This window comes from Manis javanica, chromosome 4 (genome assembly GCF_040802235.1).
Source record: "Manis javanica isolate MJ-LG chromosome 4, MJ_LKY, whole genome shotgun sequence".
NCBI classification, from domain to species: Eukaryota; Metazoa; Chordata; class Mammalia; order Pholidota; family Manidae; genus Manis; species Manis javanica.
This window is the reverse complement of record NC_133159.1, coordinates 75,314,765-75,342,483: the sequence shown is the minus strand read 5'-3', so window position 1 is coordinate 75,342,483 and position 27,719 is coordinate 75,314,765. Positions and strand designations below refer to the sequence as shown.

Genomic DNA, 27,719 nt, shown 5'->3' with positions numbered 1-27,719 from the left:
TTCACTGCTATGCTGGATTTCCTTTCTGAGGGTGTGACATCCTCAGTTTGTTTTTACCTTTTTTAGCAGCAGAACAGGGGGAGGAGAAAACAGAGCAAGGGTTGCTCAGTAGTGACCGGAGCTCTTTCTCCACCAGACCAGCAGTGCAATGGAGCAGGTAAGTCCACTTATAAATTCTCTTCTATTGGCACTTCAGGTTCGGGCTTAAACTTTGACTTCTGAGATAAAAATGGGAGTTGAGAAGAGGAATGGGACACCACCCGGGCAGCCGCGGGTGAAGAGGAAACAGGCTGAAGGAGAGGCTGGGGCCCCCGCAGGGCTCCTCACCAGGGAACGGAGGGGTTTCCTCTGTGCCTTCAGCTTCCTCACTGCAGCGTGAGTCAGGAGAGAGCCCACTCAATAGTCCACACTCTGCCTGTGTTCTGACATCTGAGGAAGTACTGCCCACACCCTCTCTTCTCCCATCTGATTTAAGCATTTGGAAGGGTCCTGCACATCAGTATTTTTTAAATATTTGCTAGGTGATTTAAGAAGCATCTGGATTTGGGAAACCCTGGACTAGAAAGACCATGTCCCAAAGTTCTCTCACCCACAAAGGCCTCTACAGCCCGACTCAGAGCCGTTGGTGTGCTCTGATTTTTAACCACAGCCCGGGGACACATATGATAAAATGCTGACATGTGTGCTGCATAGAAATACAGTGCTCTCAACAAAATTTTCAGAAGTCCTTTTATGCTCATATTCAAACTGATTTTCAAAAGATAAGGCTCAGTTTTCTTGAAAGGACCTCCCTCATCAAATACAACACCTTCACAAAAATGATTGCTTGTGGATACAGAAAACAAATATAGACTTCATCTGGTTTATAGATCCATCATCAGAGTGATTGTTTCTTCTTTATCTTTCTATTAATCACACTTATTTATAGAACATCAGAGTGAGGGCCTTAATCTAGGTCTAGGAGGGATTTTAGTCCCTCCACGCTGACCTTCAACGGTTTGAAATAAGTCTGTACTGAAAACTGAGTTTTTGCATAGTCATGTTTCTCCTGGATCATCAGAATCACAGTGACTCTTGATATAAATGCCGATTTTTGGGTGTGAGCATCCAGAGTTTAACCCCTCTGGGTGATTCTCATGTGCATTAAATTTTAAAAACTGCTCAAAACACAGTAAACAACATGGCTTTGTTCATTTAAGATCATGGCTCATTCACAGTTCGGGAACAGCAGGTTTCGTTTTCATAAATAGGATTTGCAATATAATTCACATCTCCTTTCAGTTCCCTTAATCTTATCTGTGAAGAAGAGGCAATAAATCCAGCAATTCTACTGTGGCTTTCAGGGGCACCACATCCTTATGCCCCAAATCCTGCAGAATCCAACAAAGGATGGTTGAACAGAGGAAATGAGTTTTCAGCTGATTTTTGTTTTGTTCTGGTGAAAAGCTTATTTGTAAATTTGTGTCTCTGTAACCTGGACTTTACAGGATGCAATGAAAGAGAGTATCAAATGCCAATTGTTGATTGAGTTATTGATTATTAATCTTACCTAATCAACAAGCATTTACTGAAACCTTATTTTATGCTGGACACTGTCCTAATATAAAGCTCATATGTCTCAATGATAATTCCAAATATTCCACCAGGTAGGAATAATTTACCCACAATAATTACTTAGGTCAATTCCTTGTTGAAGTCATATAAATAGTCAAGAGGAGAGCCTAAAAATTTTGAATGCAATAAATACATGTTAAATATGTAAGATATAAAGTGAAATATTTGAGACATTCCAACTTAATGTTCTTTACATATTCTTGTTTTAAAAACATAGAGATATCATAGAGAACCAATAAAATATAGTTGCAAACAAGTAATTGCATGGAGGCACATGAAATAATTGCAGTGTAAACTTTATTTTATGAAAGTTACTTTTTTTTTTTTTTTTTGATAGGGCATCTCTCATATTTATTGATCATATGGTTGTTAACAACAATAAAATTCAGTATAGGGGGTCAACGCTCAATGTACAATCATTAATCCATCTCAAGCCTAATTCTCATCAGTCTCCAATCTTCTGAAGCATAACGAACAAGTTCTTACATGGTGAACGAATTCTTACAGAGTGAATAAATTCTTACATGGTGAACAGTACAAGGGCAGTCATCACAGAAACTTTCGGTTTTGATCATGCAATATGACCTATAAACAATCAGGTCAAATATGAATATTCGTTTGATTTTTGTACTTGATTTATATGTTGATCCCACATTTCTCCTATTATTATTATTATTTTTATTTTTAATAAAATGCTGAAGTGGTAGGTAGATGCAAGATAAAGGTAGAAAACATAGTTTAGTGCTGTAAGAAGGCAAATGTAGATGATCAGATGATCAGGTGTGTGCCTATGGACTAAGTATTAATCCAGGCTAGACAAGGGCAGCAAGACATCCACGGATGCAGAAGATTTCTCTCAAAGCAGGGGGGGTGAGGTTCTGAGCCTCACCTCTGTTGATCCCCAAATTCTCACCTGATGGCCCCCCTGCGACTGTGCCTGTCTTAGGTTGTTCCTCCCTTGAGGAATCTTACCCGTCTCTGGCTAACCAGTCATCTTCCGGGGCCATACAGGGAAATGTAAAGTTGGTAAGTGAGAGAGAAGCCATATTGTTTGCAAAGGTTAGCTTTTTACTTCTTTGCAGATTTATGCCCTGTGGCTTCTATGCCCAGCACTTGTCTCGAGGTATCTTTACCACCTGGAGGAATTATGATACTCGGTAAATTCGATATGAGGCACGAATTCTATTTAAGAGTTGTAATTAGGAAGGAAGAAGAAAAGCTATAGATGTAGCATATGAAGGAAACTTGGGAGGATTGATTATTTCTTTGACATATCTTCTTGTATAGTACCTTAAGTATGTATAGGTTTTAAACTAATAACTAATTTGCACACACATATTAACATAATAGGAATACGGTGACATAAACAAAGCAAATCTATAATTACCATCCATCTCCAGTGAAGCCAAGAAAACCATTTAGGCACCCTAGGCATTTGTGAAAATTTATCTATGATATGATGGATATTGTCCAACTGTACTTGAACCATCAGACAAATTAAAGCAGCCCATTTCTGGGATCTGTTCACATCCCATATGTTCTTTTAACCATAGATAGTCTATAGTCATGAGATTTTGGAGTGCTACAACTTGCACCCCTCCCAACTCCTGGTTGAGTTCCAACAGTACAGATCTGGTCAAATTCGTTGTCTCACTGTATGCACATGCCAGCCTAGACATCTCCCTCCTCCTTCTTATGGCAAGTCCAGGAGACGGTGGGCTGGATGCAGCCACAACCGCAGCATTGTCCGGATCCCTGTGGAGGCTTTTTGATGATCATCCCCCGGCACAAGTCCTCCAGAGAGTGCTGATGCCGGAAGATCCTCCTCATATCGTATCTTAGTTCATTTTCTGGGTATCCAAGCTAGGCCTTGATCTTCTGCGTAGAAACAAACAGACCCTTTGCCCACACTTTGACATGCCCTCTATACCACTGTGCAGAACTCATTGGAGGTCAGCACACAGTAACTGCTTTTTTTTTTTTTTAATTAAGAGAAAAGGAATATTATCAGAAAAGAGTACCTCCATAGCTGATCATCTGACACCCTTTAAGTGATCAACATTAAGGATATTTAAAGCATGCGTTGATCTTTGATTTACCAATACTTTTATCCTGTTAAGGAGTAATCCCCCTTTTCTTTCTTTCTTTCTTTTTTTCTTTTTTTTTTTTTAAATTTTTAATCTACACTTACATGAAGAATACTATGTTTACTATGCTCTCCCCTATATCAGGTCCCCCCTAACAACCACATTACGGTTACTGTCCATCAGCTTAGCAAAATGTGGTAGAGTCACTACTTGTCCTCTCTGTGTTGTGCAGCCCACCCTCCCCTTGCTCCCTCCCCCCCATGCATGCTAATCTTAATACCCCCCTTCTTCTTCCCCCCCCTTATCCCTCCCTGCCCACCCATCCTCCCCAGTTCCTTTCCCTTTGGTACCTGTTAGTCCATTTTTGGGTTCTGTAATTCTGCTGCTGTTTTGTTCCTTCAGTTTTTCCTTTGTTCCTATACTCCTCAGATGAGTGAAATCATTTGGTATTTCTCTTTCTCTGCTTGGCTTATTTCACTGAGCATAATACTCTCCAGCTCCATCCATGTTGCTGCAAATGGTTGGATTTTTCACTTCTTATGGCTCAGTAGTATTCCATTGTGTATATGTACCACATCTTCTTTATCCATTCATCTACCGATGGACATTTAGGTTGCTTCCAATTCTTGACTATTGTAAATAGTGCTGCAATAAACATAGGAGTGCATCTGTCTTTCTCAAACTTGATTGCTGCGTTCTTAGGGTAAATTCCTAGGAGTGGAATTCCTGGGTCAAATGGTAGGTCTGTTTTGAGCATTTTGATGCACCTCCATACTGCTTTCCACAATGGTTGAACTAATTTACATTCCCACCAGCAGTGTAGGAGGGTTCCCCTTTCTCCACAGCCTCGCCAACATTTGTTGTTGTTTGTCTTTTGGATGGCAGCTATCCTTACTGGTGTGAGGTGATACCTCATTGTAGTTCTAATTTGCATTTCTCTGATAATTAGCGATGTGGAGCATCTTTTCATGTGTCTCTTGGCCATCTGTATTTCTTTTTTGGAGAACTGTCTGTTCAGTTCCTCTGCCCATTTTTTAATTGGGTTATTTGTTTTTTGTTTGTTGAGGCGTGTGAGCTCTTTATATATTCTGGACGTCAAGCCTTTATCGGATCTGTCATTTTCAAATATATTCTCCCATACTGTAGGGTTCCTTTTTGTTCTATTGATGGTGTCTTTCGCTGTGCAGAAGCTTTTCAGCTTAATGTAGTCCCACTTGCTCATTTTTGCTGTTGTTTTCCTTGCCCGGGGAGATATGTTCAAGAAGAGATCACTCATGTTTATGTCTAAGAGGTTTTTGCCTATGTTTTTTTCCAAGAGTTTAATGGTTTCATGACTTACATTCAGGTCTTTGATCCATTTTGAGTTTACCTTTGTATGTGGGGTTAGACAATGGTCCAGTTTCATTCTCCTACATGTAGCTGTCCAGTTTTGCCAGCACCATCTGTTGAAGAGACTGTCATTTTGCCATTGTATGTCCATGGCTCCTTTATCAAATATTAATTGACCATATATGTTTGGGTTAATTTCTGGGGTCTCTAATCTGTTCCACTGGTCTGTGGCTCTGTTCTTGTGCCAGTACCAAATTGTCTTGATTACTATGGCTTTGTAGTAGAGCTTGAAGTTGGGGAGTGAGATCCCCCCTACTTTATTCTTCTTTTTCAGGATTGCTTTGGCTATTCGGGGTCTTTGGTGTTTCCATATGAATTTTTGAATTATTTGTTCCAATTCATTGAAGAATGTTGCTGGTAATTTGAGAGGGATTGCATCAAATCTGTATATTGCTTTGGGCAGGATGGCCATTTTGACGATATTAATTCTTCCTAGCCATGAGCATGGGATGAGTTTCCATTTATTAGTGTCCCCTTTAATTTCTCTTAAGAGTGACTTGAAGTTTTCAGAGTATAAGTCTTTCACTTCTTTGGTTAGGTTTATTCCTAGGTATTTTATTCTTTTTGATGCAATGGTGAATGGAATTGTTTTCCTGATTTCTCTTTCTATTGATTCGTTGTTAGTGTATAGGAAAGCTACAGATTTCTGTGTGTTAATTTTGTATCCTGCAACTTTGCTGTATTCCGATATCAGTTCTAGTAGTTTTGGAGTGGAGTCTTTAGGGTTTTTTATGTACAGTATCATATCATCTGCAAATAGTGACAGTTTAACTTCTTCTTTACCAATCTGGATTCCTTGTATTTCTTTGTTTTGTGTGATTGCCGTGGCTAGGACCTCCAGTACTATGTTAAATAACAGTGGGGAGAGTGGGCATCCCTGTCTGGTTCCCGATCTCAGTGGAAATGCTTTCAGCTTCTCGCTGTTCAGTATAATGCTGGCTGTGGGTTTATCATATATGGCCTTTATTATGTTGAGGTACTTGCCCTCTATTCCCATTTTGCTGAGAGTTTTTATCATGAATGGATGTTGAATTTTGTCAAATGCTTTTTCAGCATCTATGGAGATGATCATGTGGTTTTTGTCTTTCTTTTTGTTGATGTGGTGGATGATGTTGATGGATTTTCGAATGTTGTACCATCCTTGCATCCCTGGGATGAACCCCACTTGGTCATGGTGTATGATCCTTTTGATATACTGTTGAATTCTGTTTGCTAATATTTTATTGAGTATTTTTGCATCTACATTCATCAGGGATATTGGTCTGTAATTTTCTTTTTTGGTGGGGTCTTTTCCTGGTTTTGGTATTAGGGTGATGTTGGCTTCATAGAATGAGGTTGGGAGTATTCCCTCTTCTTCTATTTTGTGGAACACTTTAAGGAGAATGGGTATTATGTCTTCTCTGTGTGTCTGATAAAATTCTGAGGTAAATCCGTCCGGCCCCGGGGTTTTGTTCTTGGGTAGTTTTTTGATTACTGTTTCAATTTCTTTGCTTGTAATTGGTTTGTTTAACTTTTGTGTTTCTTCCTTGGTCAGTCTTGGGAGGTTGTATTTTTCTAGGAAGTTGTCCATTTCTTCTAGGTTTTCCAGCTTGTTGGCATATAGGTTTTCATAGTAGTCTTTAATAATTCTTTGTATTTCTGTGGAGTCTGTCGTGATTTTTCCATTCTCATTTCTGATTATATTGATTTGTGTTGACTCTCTTTTTCTCTTAATAAGTTGGGCTAGAGGCTTATCTATTTTGTTTATTCTCTCAAAGAACCAGCTCTTGGTTTCGTTGATTTTTGCTATTGTTTTATTCTTCTCAATTTTGTTTATTTCTTCTCTGATCTTTATTATGTCCCTCCTTCTGCTGACTTTAGGCCTCATTTGTTCTTCTTTTTCCAGTTTTAATAATTGTGATGTTAGACTATTCATTTGGGATTGTTCTTCCCTCTTCAAGTGTGCCTGGATTGCTATATACTTTCCTCTTAAGACTGCTTTCGCTGCATCCCACAGAAGTTGGGGCTTAGTGTTGTTGTTGTCATTTGTTTCTATATATTCCTTGATCTCTATTTTGATTTGTTCATTGATCCATTGATTATTTAGTAGCATGTTGTTAAGCCTCCATGTGTTTGTGAGCCTTTTTGTTTTCTTTGTAGAATTTATTTCTACTTTCATACCTTTGTGGTCTGAAAAATTGGTTGGTAGAATTTCAATATTTTGGAATTTACTGAGGCTCTTTTTGTGAGCTAGTATGTGGTCTATTCTGGAGAATGTTCCATGTGCACTTGAGAAGAATGTATATCCTGTTGCTTTTGGATGTAGAGTTCTATAGATGTCTATTAGGTCCATCTGTTCTAGTGTGTTGTTCAGTGCCTGTGTGTCTTTACTTATTTTCTGCCCGGTGGATCTATCCTTTGGGGTGAGTGGTGTGTTGAAGTCTCCTGCAATGAATGCATTGCAGTCTATTTCCCTCTTTAGTTCTGTTAGTATTTGCTTCACATATGCTGGTGCTCCTGTATTGGGTGCATATATATTTAGAATGGTTATATCCTCTTGTTGGACTGAGCCCTTTATCATTATGTAGTGGCCTTCTTTATCTCTTGTTACTTTCTTTGTTTTGAAGTCTATTTTGTCTGATATTAGTACTGCAACCCCTGCTTTCTTCTCACTGTTGTTTGCCTGAAATATGTTTTTCCATCCTTTGACTTTTAGTCTATGCTTATCTTTGGGTTTAAGGTGAGTTTCTTGTAAGCAGCATATAGATGGGTCTTGCTTTTTTATCCATTCTATTACTCTATGTCTTTTGATTGGTGCATTAAGTCCATTTACATTTAGGGTGACTATTGAAAGATATGTACTTATTGCCATTTCAGGCTTTAGATTCATGGTTACCAAAGGTTCAAGGTTAGCTTCTTTAGTATCTTACTGCCTAACTTAGCTCGCTTATTGAGCTGGTATATACACTGTCTGGAGATTCTTTTCTTCTCTCCCTTCTTATTCCTCCTCCTCCATTCTTCATATGTTGTGTGTTTTGTTCTGTGCTCTTTTTAGGGGTGCTCCCATCTAGAGCAGTCCCTGTAGGATGCCCTGTAGAGGTGGTTTGTGGGAAGCAAATTCCCTCAGCTTTTGCTTGTCTGGGAATTGTTTGATCCCACCATCATATTTAAATGATAGTCGTGCTGGATACAGTATCCTTGGTTCAAGGCCCTTCTGTTTCATTGCATTAAATATATCATGCCATTCTCTTCTGGCCTGTAGGGTTTCTGTTGAGAAGTCTGATGTTAGCCTGATGGGTTTTCCTTTATAGGTGATCTTTTTCTCTCTAGCTGCCTTTAAAACTCTTTCCTTGTCCTTGATCCTTGCCATTTTAATTACTATGTGTCTTGGTGTTGTCCTCCTTGGATCCTTTCTGTTGCGGGTTCTGTGTAATTCCATGGTCTGTTCGATTATTTCCTCCCCCAGTTTGGGGAAGTTTTCAGCAATTATTTCTTCAAAGACACTTTCTATCCCTTTTCCTCTTTCTTCCTCTTCTGGTATCCCTATAATACGAATGTTATTCCTTTTGTATTGGTCACATATTTCTCTTAGTGTTGTTTCATTCCTGGAGATCCTTTTATCTCTCTCTATGTCAGCTTCTATACATTCCTGTTCTCTGGCTTCTATTCCTTCAATGGCCTCTTGCATCTTATCCATTCTGCTTATAAATCTTTCCAGGGATTGTTTCACTTCTGTGATCTCTTTCCTGACATCTGTGATCTCCTTCCGGACTTCATCCCACTGCTCTTGCATTTTTCTCTGCATCTCATCCCACTGCTCTTGCATTTTTCTCTGCATCTCATCCCATTGCTCTTGCATTTTTCTCTGCATCTCTGTCAGCATGTTCATGATTTTTATTTTGAATTCTTTTTCAGGAGGACTAGTTAGGTCTGTCTCCTTCTCAGGTGTTGTCTCTGTGATCTTTGTCTGCCTGTAGTTTTGCCTTTTCATGGTGATAGAGATAGTTTGCAGAGCTGGTACAAGTGACCGCTGGAAGAGCTTCCCTTCTTGTTGGTTTGTAGCCTTTTCCTGGGAGAATAGCGACCTCTAGTTGCTTGTGCTGGGCAGCTGTGCGCAGACAGGGCTTCTGCTTCCTGCCCAGTTGCTTTGGGGTTTATCTCCGCTGTTGCTGTGGGCTTGGCCTGGCTGGGGCTGTTCCTCCAAAATGGTGGTGCCCCGTTGGAGGGGGAGCGGCCAGGAGGCTATTTATCTCCGTAAGGGGCCTCTGTGCTCCCTGCTGCCCAGGGGGTTAGAGTGCCCAGAGATCCCCAGATTCCCTGCCTCTGGTCTAAGTGACCTGTCCTGCCCCTTTAAGACTTCCAAAAAGCACTCTCCAAACCAAAACAACAACAGCAACAATGAGAGAGGGAACAGGAAGAAAGAAAAAAAAAAAAAAAAAAAAAGGAAAAAACAAGCGATTTTTTTTTTTTTTTTTTTTTTGTCCTCAGGTGCCAGTCCCAGGCACCCGCTCACTGGTCCTGCTGCCCTGTCTCCCTAGCACCAGGGTCCCTGTCCTTTCAAGGCTTCCAAAAAGCACCCACCCACCGGTCCCGCAGGGAAGGAACGCTCGATATTCTTTGTCCTCAGGCACTGGTCCCAGGCACCCGCTCACCAGTTCCGCCGCCCTGCCTCCCTAGCACCGGGGTCCCTGTCCCTTCAAGGCTTCCAAAAAGCACTCGCCAAAAAGAGAGAAAAAAAGGGGAAAAATGCGCGATTTCTTCTGTCCTCAGGTGCCGGTCTCAGGCACCCACCCACCGGTCCCACAGGGAAAAACGTGGGATATTCTTTGTCCTCAGGTGCCGGTCCCAGGCACCCGCTCACCAGTCCCGCCACCCTGCCTCCCTAGCACTGGGGTCCCCGTCCCTTCAAGGCTTCCAAAAAGCACTCCCCAAAAAGAGAAAAAAAAAAAAAAGGGGAAAAACGCGCGACCTCCTCCGTCCTCAGGCACCGGTCTCAGGCACCCGCCCGCCGGTCCCACAGGGAGAAACGCGGGATATTCTTTGTCCTCTGGCGCCGTTCCCAGGCACCTGCTCACCGGTCCCGCCACCCTGCCTCCCCAGCAACGGGGGCCCGTCCCTCTAAGGCTTCCAAAAAGCGCTCGCCAAAAAAAAAAAAAAAACCAAAACCGCTCCGGTTTCTCTCCAACCGCCGGGAGCCGGGGGAAGGGGCGCTCGGGTCCCGCCGGGCCGGGGCTTGTATCTTACCCCCTTCGCAAGGCGCTGGGTTCTTGCAGGTGTGGATGTGGTCTGGATGTTGTCCTGTGTCCTGTGGTCTCTATTTTAGGAAGATTTTTCTTTGTTATATTTTCATAGCTCTATGTGTTTTTGGGAGGAGATTTCCACTGCTCTACTCACGCTGCCATCCTCATGAAAGTTACTTTTTATTTTGAAAATATCATTCAGAATTAAAGGAAAATGTAAGATTACAATGAAACTCCACATAACTTACTCACCGTGTGGTAATATTTGGCAACTTTTGCATTCTGTTTTTCCATGTAGATGTTGAGCATTTCTGTTGACATCCTTATTCTGATTATTATCTGAGGAGTAAGTATCAGAGGCCTTGACCCTTCACCACTAAATTCTTCAGCAACATCTCTTGACCAGACATCCTCCGACTCTCCCTCTGGGAAGGGAACCGCCCCCTTTGGGTTCCCCTCATTCCCACAGAGTGGCTCCTCCCTCCCTCTCTGGCTCCTGTCCATCACTCTGGTAAATCTGGACTCAGTGAGGCCATCCGTGGCCTCCCTGCTGACAAGTGCAGTGAACTGTCCGGGTACCTAACATGGCTGACCTCTCCCCCCTCCTCTGGAGGCTCACCCTGCCTTCCCTCTGAAACCCGCCCTGCCCCCTCAGAACTATCACCCCTTACAGTTGCCAAGGCTCTTCTCTGCTTCTATTCTAAAGCTCATTTAAGTCATCTCAACACATGATTCGGTAACCCACTTAGCTCACATAGACCCCTTTACTCAGGATTATTTCAGTTTCACAAACCTACCATCTGCACACTGTGTGGAACCAGCAGAGAACAAGTGAGACATGACACCTATCCTTCCAAGCTTAGACCTTCAGTGAAGATAGTTACAAGTGTGATAAGCCGTGGGCTGTGATCACTGATGTATTCTCTGTTGCTCTCACAGTTTGAGATGGGTATTGGGAATCACTGGTCACTGTTCCCTTATATCCATTCTTCCCTTTCCTGCACTAATGGAGCACCTGCTCATTTGCCATGCACAGATGTCCCAGGATAGTGATGATAATTTCACCCTCTCTTATGGTTGTGTATATTACTGTGAGTATTTAAAGACGGAATTTGTTTTGTGCAGACGGGATGAGTTTTTAAAGGAGTAGTAGCCTGTCCTTCTCCTAACGCCGTTCTCTGGTTAGAATATAAATATGACAGCCACAGCCTCTCCCACGAATAGATGGCTGAGCATATGACAGAAAGGTTCTGAGCCCTCAATCCTTTATGAAACAAAATTGTCATACCACCCCTGGGCTGCTGCCCTTGAAATTTTTTATGAGAGAAGAAATAAATGTAAATTGTTTAAGAGCCATTTTTCTCTGTCTTAGCTGAGTCTAATACTAAATGAAACAGTTACCTTCATACCACTTTGAGGGTAGGGACCACTGCTTCTTTATCATCTTTTCCAAGGATGCATGCATAATTTGTGCTACATAATAGGTGCTCAAACAGTGTGGTTAAATACATAAATGAACTGTCATAATAAATAGGACTGGATATCAAGGAATAAAAAAGCATGAAAATATATCTTTCATAAACCTGAGGTGAGCAGGACATGCTGGTGAAGCCCCAGCTGTGCCAGGTGAGAGTCAGGTCAGGAAGCTGCCCAGTGGTTTGTGAGCTGAGGGTCTGACTGACTGCAGGTATAGGAGGGGCCCATCAGTCCACGGAAATGCATTAGTGAGAGTGTTTTGTGGATATGAGAGTCAATACAAGTCCCCTGGAAGTTTACGGATCAAGGAGTATGGGTGAGCAATACTTTAGGGGAAGACTTTTTTGCCAAGTAATTGGTTTCAAAACACAGAATATAGTGAAAGAGACCTTCCAGGTTTCACGTCCTGGGTCTACTGCTTATTCACTATGTACTTTGGGCAAATACCTTTAATACTTGCCCTGTCATGCCCTCTACTTACAGGGAACCATATTGGCCATAGGTTAGCAACAGTTCATACTGGATAAGTCCTGATTCTTCTGAGTGCCAGAGTGATAAAGGACTGTATTAACCTCTTTTATCTGCTTTTCCTCCAACCTAGGCACTTTATCTGAAGATCTGTCTGCCCTCTGAAACCAAACCAGCTTAGACATTCAGATGACCCCCGTGACTGAATACTCACAAATATTCCTTACGTGCTGGGAACATACCTATGTTATTTTGAGTTTGTTCATTTGCTGCGCGCTCTCTCCCATTCAAAGTAACCCAGGCTTCTTTGGATGATTCTCTTACCAGATCCTTATTTAGCACTATTTTGCTTTTAGTTGCACTGCTGTTAATCATACTCTGTAGATAGAATCACAGGATCCCACAGCTGCAAGGAACCACAGGGATTGTGTTATGCAAACCCAGGACGGACCAGGGAGTTAAGAAAGCTAACAATAGTCTCAAAGAGGGTACTTTTTCCGAGATGGGAGCAATTCAAGATTCTTTTCACAATTTTACTGAGAAATAATTCACACACCACAAATTACAAGCATTCAAAATGTACTATTCATACAAATGAAATGAATGTACATGGACAAGTTTACATGTACAGAATGTAAATGTACAATGGTTTCACATGGGAAAGGAAGGTGGCCCAGGAAACCTGCCTGAAAGAAGAGTGTGATATACATTTTGAAAAATCTGTACATACTGTCCATAGTGGGATTTTACCAGAGGAGTTACAAGCAGAAAAACAGCATGTGAAGTACACGAAAAGACAGATTTTCTGTGACAAAATGGCATGTTTTTCTGACCGGGCAGCACGTAGCACGGGTCACTGGCAGAGGAGGCAGAAGGGCAGGGAGGTAGCAGGATTGGGGAAGCTTCGCTCGTAGCCAGTGGGTAGTAACCAGGGAATGATCATCATAACAGTGTTTCTCAACATTTCAATGCAAGGTCAGCTCAGACCGCCCTGACGTGTCTTTGAGCCCCTGTGGCCTCCAGCTCTCATTGCAGGAGATGAAGGAACAAGAGGCCCAGCGCCAGGAGAGAGATGAGCGGCTGCAGGATTCAGAGAAGGCCTTGGCAGGTACGGGCCGGGCTGAGCCCACAGGCGGCTAGGGGCTCCCATAGGAAGACTGTCCGGGAGTAGGGGCTTCCTCTCCTTCCGTGAACACGCTGCTGAATCTGAAAACGGCACGCCACTTGTGGTTGCACATCCAGCCAGATGGTCAGGGCCTCTCCTGATGCATTCTCAACCGCTCTCGGTGGGCGGTCAGCAGGGAATGAGCGCAATTCCACCCTGCTTTTCCCAGATAGTTAGATCTCTGAGAAAATGGGTGCACTGTAGACAATCAGGCCTGACTGCCGTTTTCTCTCCTTTGTAAAATCCTGCAGAAGAGCAGGCCAAAATAAAGGCAGCTGAAGAGGAAAAGGAGCATTTTGCAAAAGGATGTGAGGAGCTGAAGCAAAAGATGGCGGATCAAGAAAGAACCTTCAATGATAAATTTGCCAGTGTGGAAGACAAGATGAGAGAAATAGGGAGTCAGGGGAATGAGAACTCCAGGAAGCTAGATGTAAGTCTGGGCTGGGACTGGGCAGTGACTGGGACACAGACCAGGAACCAGGGAGAAATGGGTGAAAATTAAAGTGAAGTCACAGAGAGACACCCCACCCCCTTTACAGCATTCGATTCAATAGAAACCCAGAGTTTGTCACAGCTCATGTCGCAGACTTGAATTCTGCTCACAGAAAGTCTCTGGAGAGTCCAGTAAGACCTGTTACCTCCAAGCATTTACTGAATATAAATGACCTTTCCAGAGCTTGTGCTGCTGTTCTGAGCAATTCCTGGATGATCACATGGAGCCAATATTAAATGACATGTATGTAACCAGGTGTGTGTAATATAAGCAACAATTGGCTCACTTTACCAAAATCACTGCCAATTGTCAGGAGCCTACTAGCAACCAAAGACCTTAGAGCAGATCCTTGTTGACCTAAAACTTTCAGGTATACATAGCCTTAGAAATGGAGGGACTCACTGCTCCTACCCCCGTGCACTTGCCCCCAGGTTAGAGTAGGCCAGTCAGCACACAGCTAAGGAGAATTCTCTCCTCTCCCACCTTTTAGTATTTATAGCAGATTGCCAGATCAGCTTAGAAGTTACAATTATGTTTAAGATGCAGGTGAAAATTCATGCCATTCAGATCAAAGGCCATCTCCCAAATAGCACAGTTTTGGCCAGAACACCTTGGAACTATTGTCTTCATGCCTGGTTAGTACTCTGCAAAACCCTAGTGAGTGGTGCACAGGAGGGAGGTCATCCCATACTTCCTCTCACTTTCCAAGCTTAAACAAGGAGATATTCCTGCTTTAAGTAATACCCTCTCATGATCTAATATGAGAGAATACTTTTAAAAGGAAAATGTAGACAGATTCATAACTTATATTATAAAACCTTATTCTTGAATGCCTGAGACTTTTTTAAAGTTTAGCTTCTACTTCGCTTCATACTTTTTTAGGAACAAATGAACGATCTGTCTCATGATAGGTGAAATACAGAAGGGTTACCAATACTCACCAGTATTAAAAGGGCATTTTTTCTGAGATGTGAGTAATTCAAGTTCCTTTTAAGAGTTTTATTGAGATATAATTTGCACACTACAAAATACAGCATGTAAAATGGACAATTCATGCAAATATGCAAATGTAAATGTGTGTGGAACTCACAAGGGGAAGAAAGATGGCCTAGGATATATTTCTGGAAGAGTAATGAGTTTATAAATTTTGAAAACTCTGTATACACCATCCATGGTGTGATGTTACCAGGGAGATGCAAGCAGAAAATTTAGCATGTGAAAAATGTGAAAGCACAGAAGATGATGTGTTTGCAAAAAATGCACGTTTTTCTGACTGGTCGCACCTAGCATGGGCCACGGGCAGCTGCACTGGCAGAGGTCATTGGAAGGGAGGGAGGGAGGTGGTATCTTGGAAACTTTACTTACCACCATTGGGAAGCAACTAGGAAATGCTCATCAGAACAGTACTTTTCTCAGATTATTTCAAAGGAAGGTCTGGTTTGACTGCCTGACATGTCTTTGCCTCTTTGTGGTCTCCAGGAGGTACTGCAGGTGATGAAGGAACTAGTGGTAAAGCTCAGTAAGAAAGATGAGCAGCTGCAGAATGCAGAGAAGGCCTTGGCAGGTAAGGGGCGGGCTGAGCACACAGGCGGCAGGGGCTCCCACAGTGTTCTCTGGGGCTCTCACAGGAAGGCTGTCGTGAAGTAAGGGGCTTCCTCTCCTTCTGTGAACACGCTGCTGAATCTGAAAACGGCACGCCACTTGTGGTTGCACATCCAGCCAGATGGTCAGGGCCTCTCCCGATGCATTCTCAACTGCTCTCAGTGGGCAGTCAGCAGGGAATGAGGGCAATTCCACCCTGCTTTTCCCAGATAGTTAGATCTCTGAGAAAATGGGTGCACTGTAGACAATCAGGCCTGACTGACGTTTTCTCTCCTTTACAAAATCCTGCAGAAGAGCAGGCCAAAATAAAGGCAGCTGAAGAGGAAAAGGAGCATTTTTCAAAAAGATGTGAGGAGCTGGAGCAAAAGATGGTGGATCAAGAAAGAACCTTCAATGATAAATTTGCCAGTGTGGAAGACAAGATGAGAGAAATGGGGAGTCAGGGGAATGAGAACTCCAGGAAGCTAGATGTAAGTCTGGGCTGGGGCTGGGCAGTGACTGAGACACAGACCAGGAACCAGGGAGAAATGGGTGAAAATTAAAGTGAAGTCACAGAGAGACACCCCACCCCCTTTACAGCATTCGATTCAATAGAAACCCAGAGTTTGTCACAGCTCAAGTCGCAGACTTGAATTCTGCTCACAGAAAGTCTCTGGAGAGTCCAGTAAGACCTGTTACCTCCAAGCATTTACTGAATATAAATAACCTTTCCAGAGCTTGTGCTGCTGTTCTGAACAATTCCTGGATGATCACATGGAGCCAATATTAAATGACATGTATGTAACCAGGTGTGTGTAATATAAGCAACAATTGGCTCACTTTACCAAAACCACTGCCAATTATCAGGAGCCTACTAGCAACCAAAGACCTTAGAGCAGATCCTTGTTGACCTAAAACTTTCAGGTATGCATAGCCTTAGAAATGGAGGGACTCACTGCTCCTACCCCCGTGCACTTGCCCCCAGGTTAGAGTAGGCCAGTCAGCACACAGCTAAGGAGAATTCTCTCCTCTCCCACCTTTTAGTATTTATAGCAGATTGCCAGATCAGCTTAGAAGTTACAATTATGTTTAAGATGCAGGTGAAAATTCATGCCATTCAGATCAAAGGCCATCTCCCAAATAGCACAGTTTTGGCCAGAACACCTTGGAACTATTGTCTTCATGCCCGGTTAGTACTCTGCAAAACCCTAGTGAGTGGTGCACAGGAGGGAGGTCATCCCATACTTCCTCTCACTTTCCAAGCTTAAACAAGGAGATATTCCTGCTTTAAGTAATACCCTCTCATGATCTAATATGAGAGAATACTTTTAAAAGGAAAATGTAGACAGATTCTTAACTTATATTATTAAACCTTATTCTTGAATGCCTGAGACTTTTTTAAAGTTTAGCTTCTACTTCGCTTCATACTTTTTTAGGAACAAATGAACGATCTGTCTCATGATAGGTGAAATACAGAAGGGTTACCAATACTCACCAGTATTAAAAGGGCATTTTTTCTGAGATGTGAGTAATTCAAGTTCCTTTTAAGAGTTTTATTGAGATATAATTCGCACACTACAAAATACAGCATGTAAAATGGACAATTCATGCAAATATGCAAATGTAAATGTGTGTGGAACTCACAAGGGGAAGAAAGATGGCCTAGGATATATTTCTGGAAGAGTAATGAGTTTATAAATTTTGAAAACTCTGTATACACCATCCATGGTGTGATGTTACCAGGGAGATGCAAGCAGAAAATTTAGCATGTGAAAAATATGAAAGCACAGAAGATGTGTTTGCAAAAAAAAGCATGTTTTTCTGACTGGTCGCACCTAGCATGGGCCACGGGCAGCTGCACTGGCAGAGGTCACTGGAAGGGAGGGAGAGAGGCGGTATCTTGGAAACTTTACTTACCACCATTGGGAAGCAACTAGGAAATGCTCATCAGAACAGTACTTTTCTCAGATTATTTCAAAGGAAGGTCCGGTTTGACTGCCTGACATGTCTTTGCCTCTTTGTGGTCTCCAGGAGGTACTGCAGGTGATGAAGGAACTAGTGGTAAAGCTCAGTAAGAAAGATGAGCAGCTGCAGAATGCAGAGAAGGCCTTGGCAGGTAAGGGGCGGGCTGAGCACACAGGCGGCAGGGGCTCCCACAGTGTTCTCTGGGGCTCTCACAGGAAGGCTGTCGTGAAGTAAGGGGCTTCCTCTCCTTCTGTGAACACGCTGCTGAATCTGAAAACGGCACGCCACTTGTGGTTGCACATCCAGCCAGATTGTCAGGGCCTCTCCCGATGCATTCTCAACCGCTCTCAGTGGGCAGTCAGCAGGGAATGAGAGCAATTCCACCCTGCTTTTTCCAGACAGTTAGATCTCTGAGAAAATGGGTGCACTGTAGACAATCAGGCCTGACTGACGTTTTCTCTCCTTTACAAAATCCTGCAGAAGAGCAGGCCAAAATAAAGGCAACTGAAGAGGAAAAGGAACATTTTGCAAAAAGATGTGAGGAGCTGGAGCAAAAGATGGCGTATCGAGAAAGAATCTTCAATGTCAAATTTGCCATTGTGCAAGAGAAGTTGAGAGAAATGAAGAGACAGGCGAATAAGAACTCCAGGAAGCTTAATGTAAGTCTGGGCTGGGGCTGGGCAGTGACTGGGACACAGACCAGGAACCCAGGGAGAAATGGGTGAAAATTGAAGTGAAGTCACAGAAAGATGACCCACTCCCTTTATAGCATTCAATTCAGTAGAAGCCCAGAGACATCTGATGTCATGGTCTTGAATTTTGTTCACAGGGAATCTCTGGCGTGTCCAGTACAACTTGGTACCTCCAATCATTTACAGAATATAAAGGACCTTTTCAGAGCTTGTGCTACTGTTCTGAGGGATTCCTGGATGATCACTGTCTTGCCAATGGGTTTTAGCCCCAGGCCAGTTCGCTATGGATTCAATGTGACCAAAGAAATTGACAGAAAACCGTCTTTGGGGTGAAAGGGTTTATTACCTGGCTTGTTCTCCCGGTGGTAATTCAAGCAGTAGCATCTCTCTGCCTCTGCCCAGAGCACTGGACCAAGCTGTCTATATAGTGTAATAATAGCTTACTCCCTAAAGGTGTGGAAGTGGTAGCCTAGCAACAGGACAGTTACATCATCAGGTGGTTTAAGTTCAGTGAGGGTCCTGGCCATAGGAACCCCAACTTCCCCACACTCCACCCCTCCAGGATTTTTGCCTTACAATCTGCACACTTTCAATCTCCCGTAATGGTCCCTGTGCGAGAAAGTTGGAACATTGTAACCAGATTCCACAACAGCAACAGAGGATAACAACTTAGAGATAATAACAAAAATTGAGATACAACAAGATTTTGATACAAATAACAAAAATTATAATAGTCCTTAAGCCAGAGGAAGTTCCCAATCCACAAAGACCTTAGGTGTGATAAGACACATGTTTTAATGACACCAACATAGGCAAAGCTTGTCCATCAGGTAGGATGCATGCAAGAGAATAGTCCTGTGATAGGACTGTAGCAGGAAGGGGGTCCTTCCAGGTCTAGTATACCATACTTTTCCTCCTTTCCCCATGGGGGTTACTGAAGGGTCTATATACAGTGCTACTACAGGTGTATGCCCTGGCCATAATGATGAAACAAAACTCCCCAGTAAGATGCTCCTACCTTCTGGCTGTTCAGGATATACTACTGTGACCTTTGGAGGCCACTTAGCTGTTATTCCAGGAATACATAGGAGGCCCACTTCCAGGCCTTGTCCTCAAGGTGCCAGGAGAGCCAGCCATTGTTGGTCCATGTGTCGAAAGGTCCAAGGCCACATCCACTCAATGGAGTCTCTGGGGTTCAGCGCAGTTGGTGCTGGCAGCAAGATGTTATGCTGGTGGCCAACCTCAGCTTCAGTGATTCTTCCTTGGTTTGTACTCGGAGTTATATGGGGAAGGCAGCCATATGTGTTAACATGTCTATGGGGCTCAGGGCTCCCTTTCGGTGTCTCTCGTTCAAACACCATAGCACGATCCATAAGTGGACAGATTATCCCCACAGACTATTGGTATCTGATTTTAATCTGGATTTTAACAAGCCATTGTGCCTCTCTATTGTGCCTGCTGCAGTAGGATTGTATGGCACATAAAACTTCCATTTGATTCCCAGTTGTTGCATCCATTCTTGCAGTGTATGTCCAGTAAAATGGGTGCCTAATCACTGTCAATTACCTGCGGTCTTCCAAAGGCAGCAAAGAGATGCTCCAGGCCTCTTTTGTTCGCCTGCTGGTCTGCACAATGGGTAGGAAAAGCAACCAGAAGTCCAGTAGCTGTGTCCACACAAGTCATGGCATACCGATATCCTTCTGACACAGGTAGAGGCCCAATATAGTCTATCTGCCACCTGACGAGGGGTTTTGGCCCCTTAGCTATTGTGCCATGTTGCTGTGGAACTCGGTGTAAGTCTCTTTTGGAGCACATGACGCACTCCTGCCGGGCTCCACTAACTTCTTCGAAGGTCAAAGGCAAGCCCCACCGATGGGCTACAGCCCACATTGTCTTTTGCCCTGCATGCAACAAACACTGATGAAACCACTGGGCTACATCAGAGGCAGGCTTTCCTTCTAACCAACATATCTGGACCAATTTATCTGCCTCATCATTTCCTGGAGATGTCAATGGCAAATGACCTGTCACATGGTATACTGTAATTATTTTGGTCTGACCACAGGCCCATAAGTCTTGCCACAATTCTTGCCCCCCAAAGGGGTCAGTTGGCTTGGTACCAGGTTGGTAGCCACAGGGTCAGGCCTCGACAGACAGCCCAGCTGTCAGTGCAGAGAACTATAGGGGAGGGCTCTTGGCTGATCACAAGCCACACAGCCCACAACTCTGCCCATTGACTGCTCTTCCCCTCACCATCTTCCATCCATATTGTCTCAGTCTTAGGATGGAAAGCTATGGCCCTCCATTTTGGGGACTTCCCACAGATGGAGCCATCTGTGTTCCATGAATTTTCAGGTATAGGAGCTCTTCCCTCCCAATAGCGACTCTCTGCTACTAATGGTTCAAAAACAAGTTCTTCCTTCTTTTCACTAGTATATGTCACTGGCCCCAATAAGCATTGGAATTCTTCATTCAAGGGGGTACTAGAGAGGACACTATGCTGTAGGTAAGCACACCACTTGGCCAGTGTGGGCATTTGTGCCACACCACTCCTTGGCTTTGGGTCCAGTCTTGTACCCACCCCAAGAAGGGATAGGTGGTTATTACTTTTATCGGTGCCATTCCAGTGATGGATTCTGTAGCCAGCAAGACATGATACATGGCACCAGTTGTTTTTCTATCAAAGTGTATCGTACCTCTGCCCCTTTCCAGAGATGTGACCATAATCCAATCAATTGGTGAGTTTGTTCAAGCTGCTGCCAGAGACCCCAGCCATAACCATCTTCAGTCACATGAACATCCAGCTCACAGGGCCTTGATGGGTCTATCACACTCAATGGCTGCACTGCCTTGACTGCCCATTTTGCTGTAGTAGAGGCAGATGCATATGTCTTATCCCAGTCCCACCTGATGCCCTTTCATACCAACCAGTATAAAGACTTAAGAATTTGTGCCAAATGTGGGATAAACACTCTCCAGTAGCCTAGAAGACCCAAAAACTCCTGCAGCAATGCTACAGTTGTAGGTGTAGGAAAGGCTTACGTATAACTGCTTCTGGTGTAACTTTGGTCTTACCTGACCAGATGACCCCCAAGAATTTGATGGACAAACCAGCTTCCTGAACCTTGGTACTGTTAGCAGCCCATCCTTTCTCCTGTAAATGTTGCAGCAGTCTAGGTGCTGCACCTTCTAGATCTGAAAGAGAATCAGACATGAACGTGACATCATCAATATAAAGGTACAGTCACACTATTGGCGGTTTCTCCCATGTAGCCAAGCCTGGGCTACAAGTCCATGACAGATGGTGGGGCTGTGGAGGTATCCCTGTGGAAGGATGGTGAAAGTCCATTGCTGTTCTTCCCACATGAAGGCAAACTGTTCCTGAATTTCCTGCTCAATGTCAATGGAAAAGAAGGATTTAGCAAGATCTACCACATAATGGTATGTTCCTAGTTCATGACTGAGGGTATCCATCAGGCCTGCAATAGAGCGGACAACTTCATGCATGGGGGTATGACTTTATTCAGTTCTCTGTAATCCACAGTCATATGCCAGGAGCCATCTGGCTTTTTTACAGGCCACCCTGGGAAATTGAAAGGACTATGGGTGGGCTTTATAATACCCACCATTTCCAGCTCCTGGAGAGTTTCCCCAATCACTTTATGCCCTCCAGGCAATTTGTATTGTTTGTATTAGTCACCCATAGAGGCACGGATGCCTAACATGTCCCCTCAGAACTGCCTTCACCACACATACTCTCAGTCTGAACTCACCTGCAGTGGTCTGCAACCATAAACCCTAGAGCATATTAATCCCCAATATATACTCAGGGATAGGAAATATATACACAATATATTCCTTTGGGGGTAGACGCCCTATTCCCAAAGGGATTTGGGCTTGTTTCACTCTGATAGCCTTTTCCCCATATCCATCTATGATAGTGGGGGTCCCAGGGAACTGCTCAGGGTTACCATGAATCAGTGAATATTCAGCCCCTGTGTCCACCAGAGCCAGGACACACTGTATGTTCACTGGGGACCAATGGATAGCTATTTCAACATGTGCCTCCAGTCCCCCCTGGTCCCTCAGGGCAGATACCTTGACCTTCCCCTCAGTCAAACCGTGTTCCTGAATCATTTTTCTGTGTGGGCTCAAGTAAGGTTGGCTCACTCTCCAGCAGGAAGTCTTGGAAACACACAGGCTGGACTCGTGGCTCTGTCTCTGACCTCTGCCTCTTTGGTCTTAATGGCTGGAACTGGTGCTATGGTTTCAGTTGTTGCCATAGCTCTAATAAGACCCTATTTGACTTCCCATCTAATTTCCTTTCATCTGCTCCTGCCCATATTAAGTCAACCCACATCTGGGTCCTTGTAACCTTCATGGGACCCTTTACCCTTTAAATTCTTCTTGTGAGTAGTTGACCTTATTTCTTTCTGGGTTCTCATTGTTTCAGCCTCTCCTAAGTTTGCTACTGTAGGTATCACCTCGCTTATGGGATGCCTTAAATGAGGGGAAAGAATGGACACTAGAGACCCAAAGAGGGATGTAGGAGCCATTTGAAATACAATATTTCTCCTCCCAGTAGTGAAAATCTCTTCATCTGGGCCATTCTCTGGACTATAGATGGCATTTCTTATGCCTAGTTCCTGTAACACCTGTTGTAGCTCAGCATATGTCTGCCATCTAACAGGAGAGGATGGTACATCACCTGGATTGGGCCACACAGCATGAAGTGCAGCCATAAGCCAATCAAGGAGGGAGTTACTCCCTGGGGTCTGATGTGCATTTTGTATTTGCTGCCTCAAGGCAGGCTGCACTGTCAGGGAAGCCAGCTTTCCCATCTCTGATTCTGACAGAACAATTCCATCCACCCCTAAGTCCCACAGATGCAGGAGCCAAGCTGATACGGACTCCGAGGGCTTCTGCCTAAACCGGGAACCCAAATCCACCAGCTCAGCCTGAGTATATGGGCAGAACATAGAGTGCTCCACGACCTGGGGAGGGGGCTGCTTCTCTTCTTGGGGATCTTTCAGCCGCTGGATCTTTATTTTCTTCACAACCACTGGGCGTGCTTTCCATACAGGAGAGGTCAGTGCCTCCAGCACCACCCCTTCATCCTTTCCCAGCTCCTCCATTTCTGGGGCTGATGGCACCTTTCTCTCTCCTCCCCCGAGTGCCTCCTCTGATACAACCTTTACTTTTTCTATCGTGCCTCACAGCAATGCTAGCTCAGTCTTCAGCAGCTCCCTTACCTTCACCTCAATGCTTTGCCGAGTTGGCTTTCTCATGCCACCTCTGCCTGTGCTTCCCTCAGGAGTTTGTCATTTTCATTGCTGGCCTTTTCCTCCTTCAGAGCACCTGGCAGCACTGCTGACTCCTGTAAGGAATCTTTTACCTTTTCAGTGGCACCTTGCTGCCAGCTTTCTTGTGCTGCCTCCTCTCACATCTATGCCATTTCTTCCTTCAGGGAATCCACAGCAGTTTGCAGCTCGTGTTCTCATGCTGCCATTTCTTGGGTCTTTTTCAGGAGCATGTCCTTCTCTTCTGCAGACTTTTTTAATACCATGAGAAGCAGTCAACCCATAGTCCCCGGTGCCTCACTGGTACTTTGTCTCTCAAAAGACCTACTTAGTATAACAAGGACCACCTCTACTGGCTCAGGTGTCACCTTCACTTGCCTCCAGTCCTAGGGTGGGGCCCAGTCCTCTAGGAGGCAAGCCCCTTCAGACCACATACCCATAGGGGGACAATCCACTGTCTCCCCATTCACAGGGGCAGCTGGTTGAAGCACCCCACCCATAAGGGCAGCCTGTCTTTTTCCTTGGTCAACAATGAACCCTGCCAACTATGCCAGTTGTCTTGCCAATGGGTTTCAGCCCTGGGCAAGTTCGCTATGGATTCAATGAGACCAAAGAAATTGACAGCAAATGTTCTTTGGGGTGAAAGAGTTTATTACCCAGCTTGTTCTCCCAGTGGTAGATCCAGCACTAGCATCTCTGCCTCCACCCAGAGCACTGGGCCGAGCTCTCTATATAGTGCAATAATAGCTTATTGCCTAAAGATGTGGAAGGGGTAGCCTAGCAACAGGCCAGTTACATCATCAGGTGGTTTAAGTTCAGTGACGATCCTGGCCATAGGAACCCCAACTTCCCCACAATCACATGGAGCCAATATTAGATGACATGTATGTAACCAGGTGTGTGTAATATAAGCAACAATTGGCTCACTTTACCAAAATCACTGCCAATTATCAGGAGCCTACTAGCAACCAAAGACCTTAGAGCAGATCCTTGTTGACCTAAAACTTTCAGGTATGCATAGCCTTAGAAATGGAGGGACTCACTGCTCCTACCCCCGTGCACTTGCCCCCAGGTTAGAGTAGGCCAGTCAGCACACAGCTAAGGAGAATTCTCTCCTCTCCCACCTTTTAGTATTTATAGCAGATTGCCAGATCAGCTTAGAAGTTACAATTATGTTTAAGATGCAGGTGAAAATTCATGCCATTCAGATCAAAGGCCATCTCCCAAATAGCACAGTTTTGGCCAGAACACCTTGGAACTATTGTCTTCATGCCTGGTTAGTACTCTGCAAAACCCTAGTGAGTGGTGCACAGGAGGGAGGTCATCCCATACTTCCTCTCACTTTCCAAGCTTAAACTAGGAGATATTCCTTCTGTAATAATAATACCCTCTCATGATCTAATATGAGGGAATACTTTTAAAAGCAAAATGCAGATAATTTAATATCTTATAATATAAAATGTTATTCTTGAAATATTGGGAGTTTTAAAAGTTTACCTTCTGCTAATGCTTCATACTTTTCTAGGAAAAAATCAACAGGCTGCTTCATGATAGGCAAAATATGAAAGAGGGGACTTCGGAGGAAAATGAGGAAATAAATGATTTCTTGACTTCGTTTCGTCCTTTCATTCTCATGATTCTTAAACGGCTCTTTCACTGATCTTGAAGTCGGTAATTACACATAATTTTTACAAGTTGTTTTGTTTTAAGTTGTTAAATCTGGCTTAGTTTTATATATGTATGCACTTGTTCTGTTTCTCATCAAAATTTTGATATAAAATATTGTAGTACCTATAGAGGGCATCAATGCTCAGGAAAAAAAAAAGGTAAATGTGGGTGAGTGTTTAAGTGGAAATGGAAAAGAACTGATTAGAAGACAAAAAGAAGTTCAGATCTGTGATAACCTGAAAATAAAGGACATTGGAATCTATCAAGAAATGCTTCTGAAAGTCATGTACAAATAATGATACAAATGGATATGTGCACAGTGTTCTTGAGTAGGAAGGGCCCATTCCTCATAAAATCAATTCTCTCAGTTTACCTGAAAATTTTATGTGTTCTCAGTTAGAATGTCAAAAAGATTAATTGCAAAATTAAAATGGAGCTGATCAAAAAAATTAAAAATCCAGGACAATTCAGGACAGATATAGTGAAATTTATGGAACTACAATAATGAGAGTAGTGTGTCATGAGGCACAAATATAAAGACACAGCAACAAAACCCACTAGATAGTCTACAAATAGAACCAATGGCATACAGGAATTAAGTATGTGAAAAACGTTATTTTAAATCAGTGGGAAAAATATGAACTGTACAATAACTGTTGTCAGACAACTGGACAACTTTATGGAAGAGGAAGTGATTAGATATACTATAAACCCTGCACAAGGTAAATTCCAGCTTTACCTTAAACTTGAACAGACTCCATAAAAACAGTAAATACCAGATAATTATAAAATTATCTAGGAATGTTGAATTTGTTCTAAAGTGACATAAACCAAAAGACATAAAAAGGCTGACAAAACTGCATGAAGGTAAAAATATATTTGTTGCAGTATAAAGAGCAAAAAGGAATTTAGATGCCAAAATGTTCTGAAAAGATCACCTTAATGGAGAAAAGAACTAAGTTATACAAGTTATGTATCCTAAAGAACCACAAATTAATAAATATTGAGTAAATACTACAAACTTTGAGTAAGATAGCTTATGAAAAGGTAAGACATTCAAGTTACTCAACAGAAGTGAAACTACAAGATATGTTTTACCTCATGTTATCAAATTGTGTTCCCAATGTTTTTGAAAACATGTACTTTTATGTGCATGTAAATTGTACCATATCTATTGAACATCATGCTAATACTTAATAATTTTAGTGTATGTTAATTTTGGCCCAACAGGTTTGATTTTAGGTACACACACACACACACACACACACACACACTCATACTCATACACAGAGAATTCACAGCAGTGGTGTAATGACAACATGTCCATTGCAGCACTGAATATAATTTTAAAGTTTGGAAAAACTACTTATATGCCCATCTATTTGGGATAGGCAATATAAATTTTAGCCACATTCTTATATTGGAATATTATGTAGCTAGTAAATTGGGAAACAGAGCTGTATTTGTAATGATACACAACAATTTACACAATATTTTGTAAAGTAAGACAAGTGGGAGGCAGACCAATAGGACCAGAATGGTTATTTCCGGAAAAAAATGAAGTTCTTACTGCATCGTGTACATTTATATACACATCATGTACGTTTAGGTGATCTCTAGAGTAATGCATGAGAATTAGCAACATTGACTTCTTCTAGGGGAAACTAGAGAGGCATATTTATTTTGTATAAACCTTTGTATCTTTGGAAATTTATTACTATGTAACTTGTTCAGCAGTATAAGAGAGAAGAAACAATGATGATAATGGTAAGGACGGTGAGGATGGTGCTGGGAAATTTTGCATTCCCAGAGAAGCATCAGCTAGCTCGAAAGAGAGGTCTACCAGTGAGGTCCAGATGTGAGAAAAGAAAATCCTAATCTTGTCTGTATTTTGGAGTTGGTTTCTACTTCCTTAAATTCTCTGAAAAATAAGGTATCATGTGACTTTAAAAATCCTAGTTGGTGTGCCTTTTGCTTTCCATCAGCAAAGTATAGTTTTGAAGTGTTAGACATGCAGTGTATCTACTGTGTATCCTTGGTGTTTCTGGAATTCCCTGTTAGCTTCTGTTTGTGTGCAATGTGTATGTTACAATGAACTACTTCCAGGTGCACGAGCTTGACATGTCATCTCTTTATTGTAGGTAACTATTCAGTATTCAGAATTCTTCAAAGAATTCCTCTCACTGATCTTCGGCTTTATTTTACTGACTAGTTTCCCCTTGGAGTCTTGGATTTCCTGTATCTACTAAACTGGATAGAGGACCCTCCTTTGTGCTTCCATGGTACTAACCACATAACTTTGCAAATTGAAATGACCTATTTACTTCTGTCTCCCTGATGTTACCTCACTAACAAGCTCTAATCTATGACTTCATCATTGTAATCTCAGCTGCTGTTTCCATGTCAAACACTTAAACAGTGACTGGGAAATTTTGGCCAAATAAATAAATAACCTTTCACCATAAAGTCGCCAATTTTCCAGTGTCATCATTAGACAGATGCTTCAAAAAACTGTGCAATTATAAGATCCTAATACAAATGGAGCAGAGTTCATTAGGACTACATTCTTAGCAGATAGACTGCAAAGACATGTATGCTAATG

At 42.9% G+C, this 27,719-nt stretch overlaps 1 protein-coding gene across 8 annotated transcripts; it reads left to right on the top strand.

Moving 5' to 3' along the window:
- LOC108407105 (uncharacterized) lies at positions 1-27,586 on the top strand. 8 transcript variants are annotated; one of them, XM_073234251.1, is made up of 11 exons: positions 27-157; positions 12,387-12,545; positions 13,229-13,361; positions 13,670-13,848; positions 15,391-15,475; positions 15,805-15,983; positions 17,524-17,608; positions 17,938-18,116; positions 21,423-21,590; positions 24,975-25,120; positions 27,259-27,586. In XM_073234251.1, the coding sequence occupies exons 3-10, from the start codon at positions 13,292-13,294 to the stop codon at positions 25,107-25,109; spliced, it is 1,080 nt and encodes a 359-aa protein (XP_073090352.1). In that variant the 5' UTR covers positions 27-157; positions 12,387-12,545; positions 13,229-13,291; the 3' UTR covers positions 25,110-25,120; positions 27,259-27,586. The 8 variants fall into 8 exon arrangements, with proteins under 8 accessions (XP_073090351.1, XP_073090350.1, XP_073090352.1 ...); XM_073234250.1 differs by lacking the exon at positions 12,387-12,545 and having other exon boundaries at positions 1-157; positions 13,277-13,361; XM_073234249.1 differs by lacking the exon at positions 12,387-12,545 and having other exon boundaries at positions 3-157.
- The last annotated feature ends 133 nt before the right edge of the window (positions 27,587-27,719 follow it).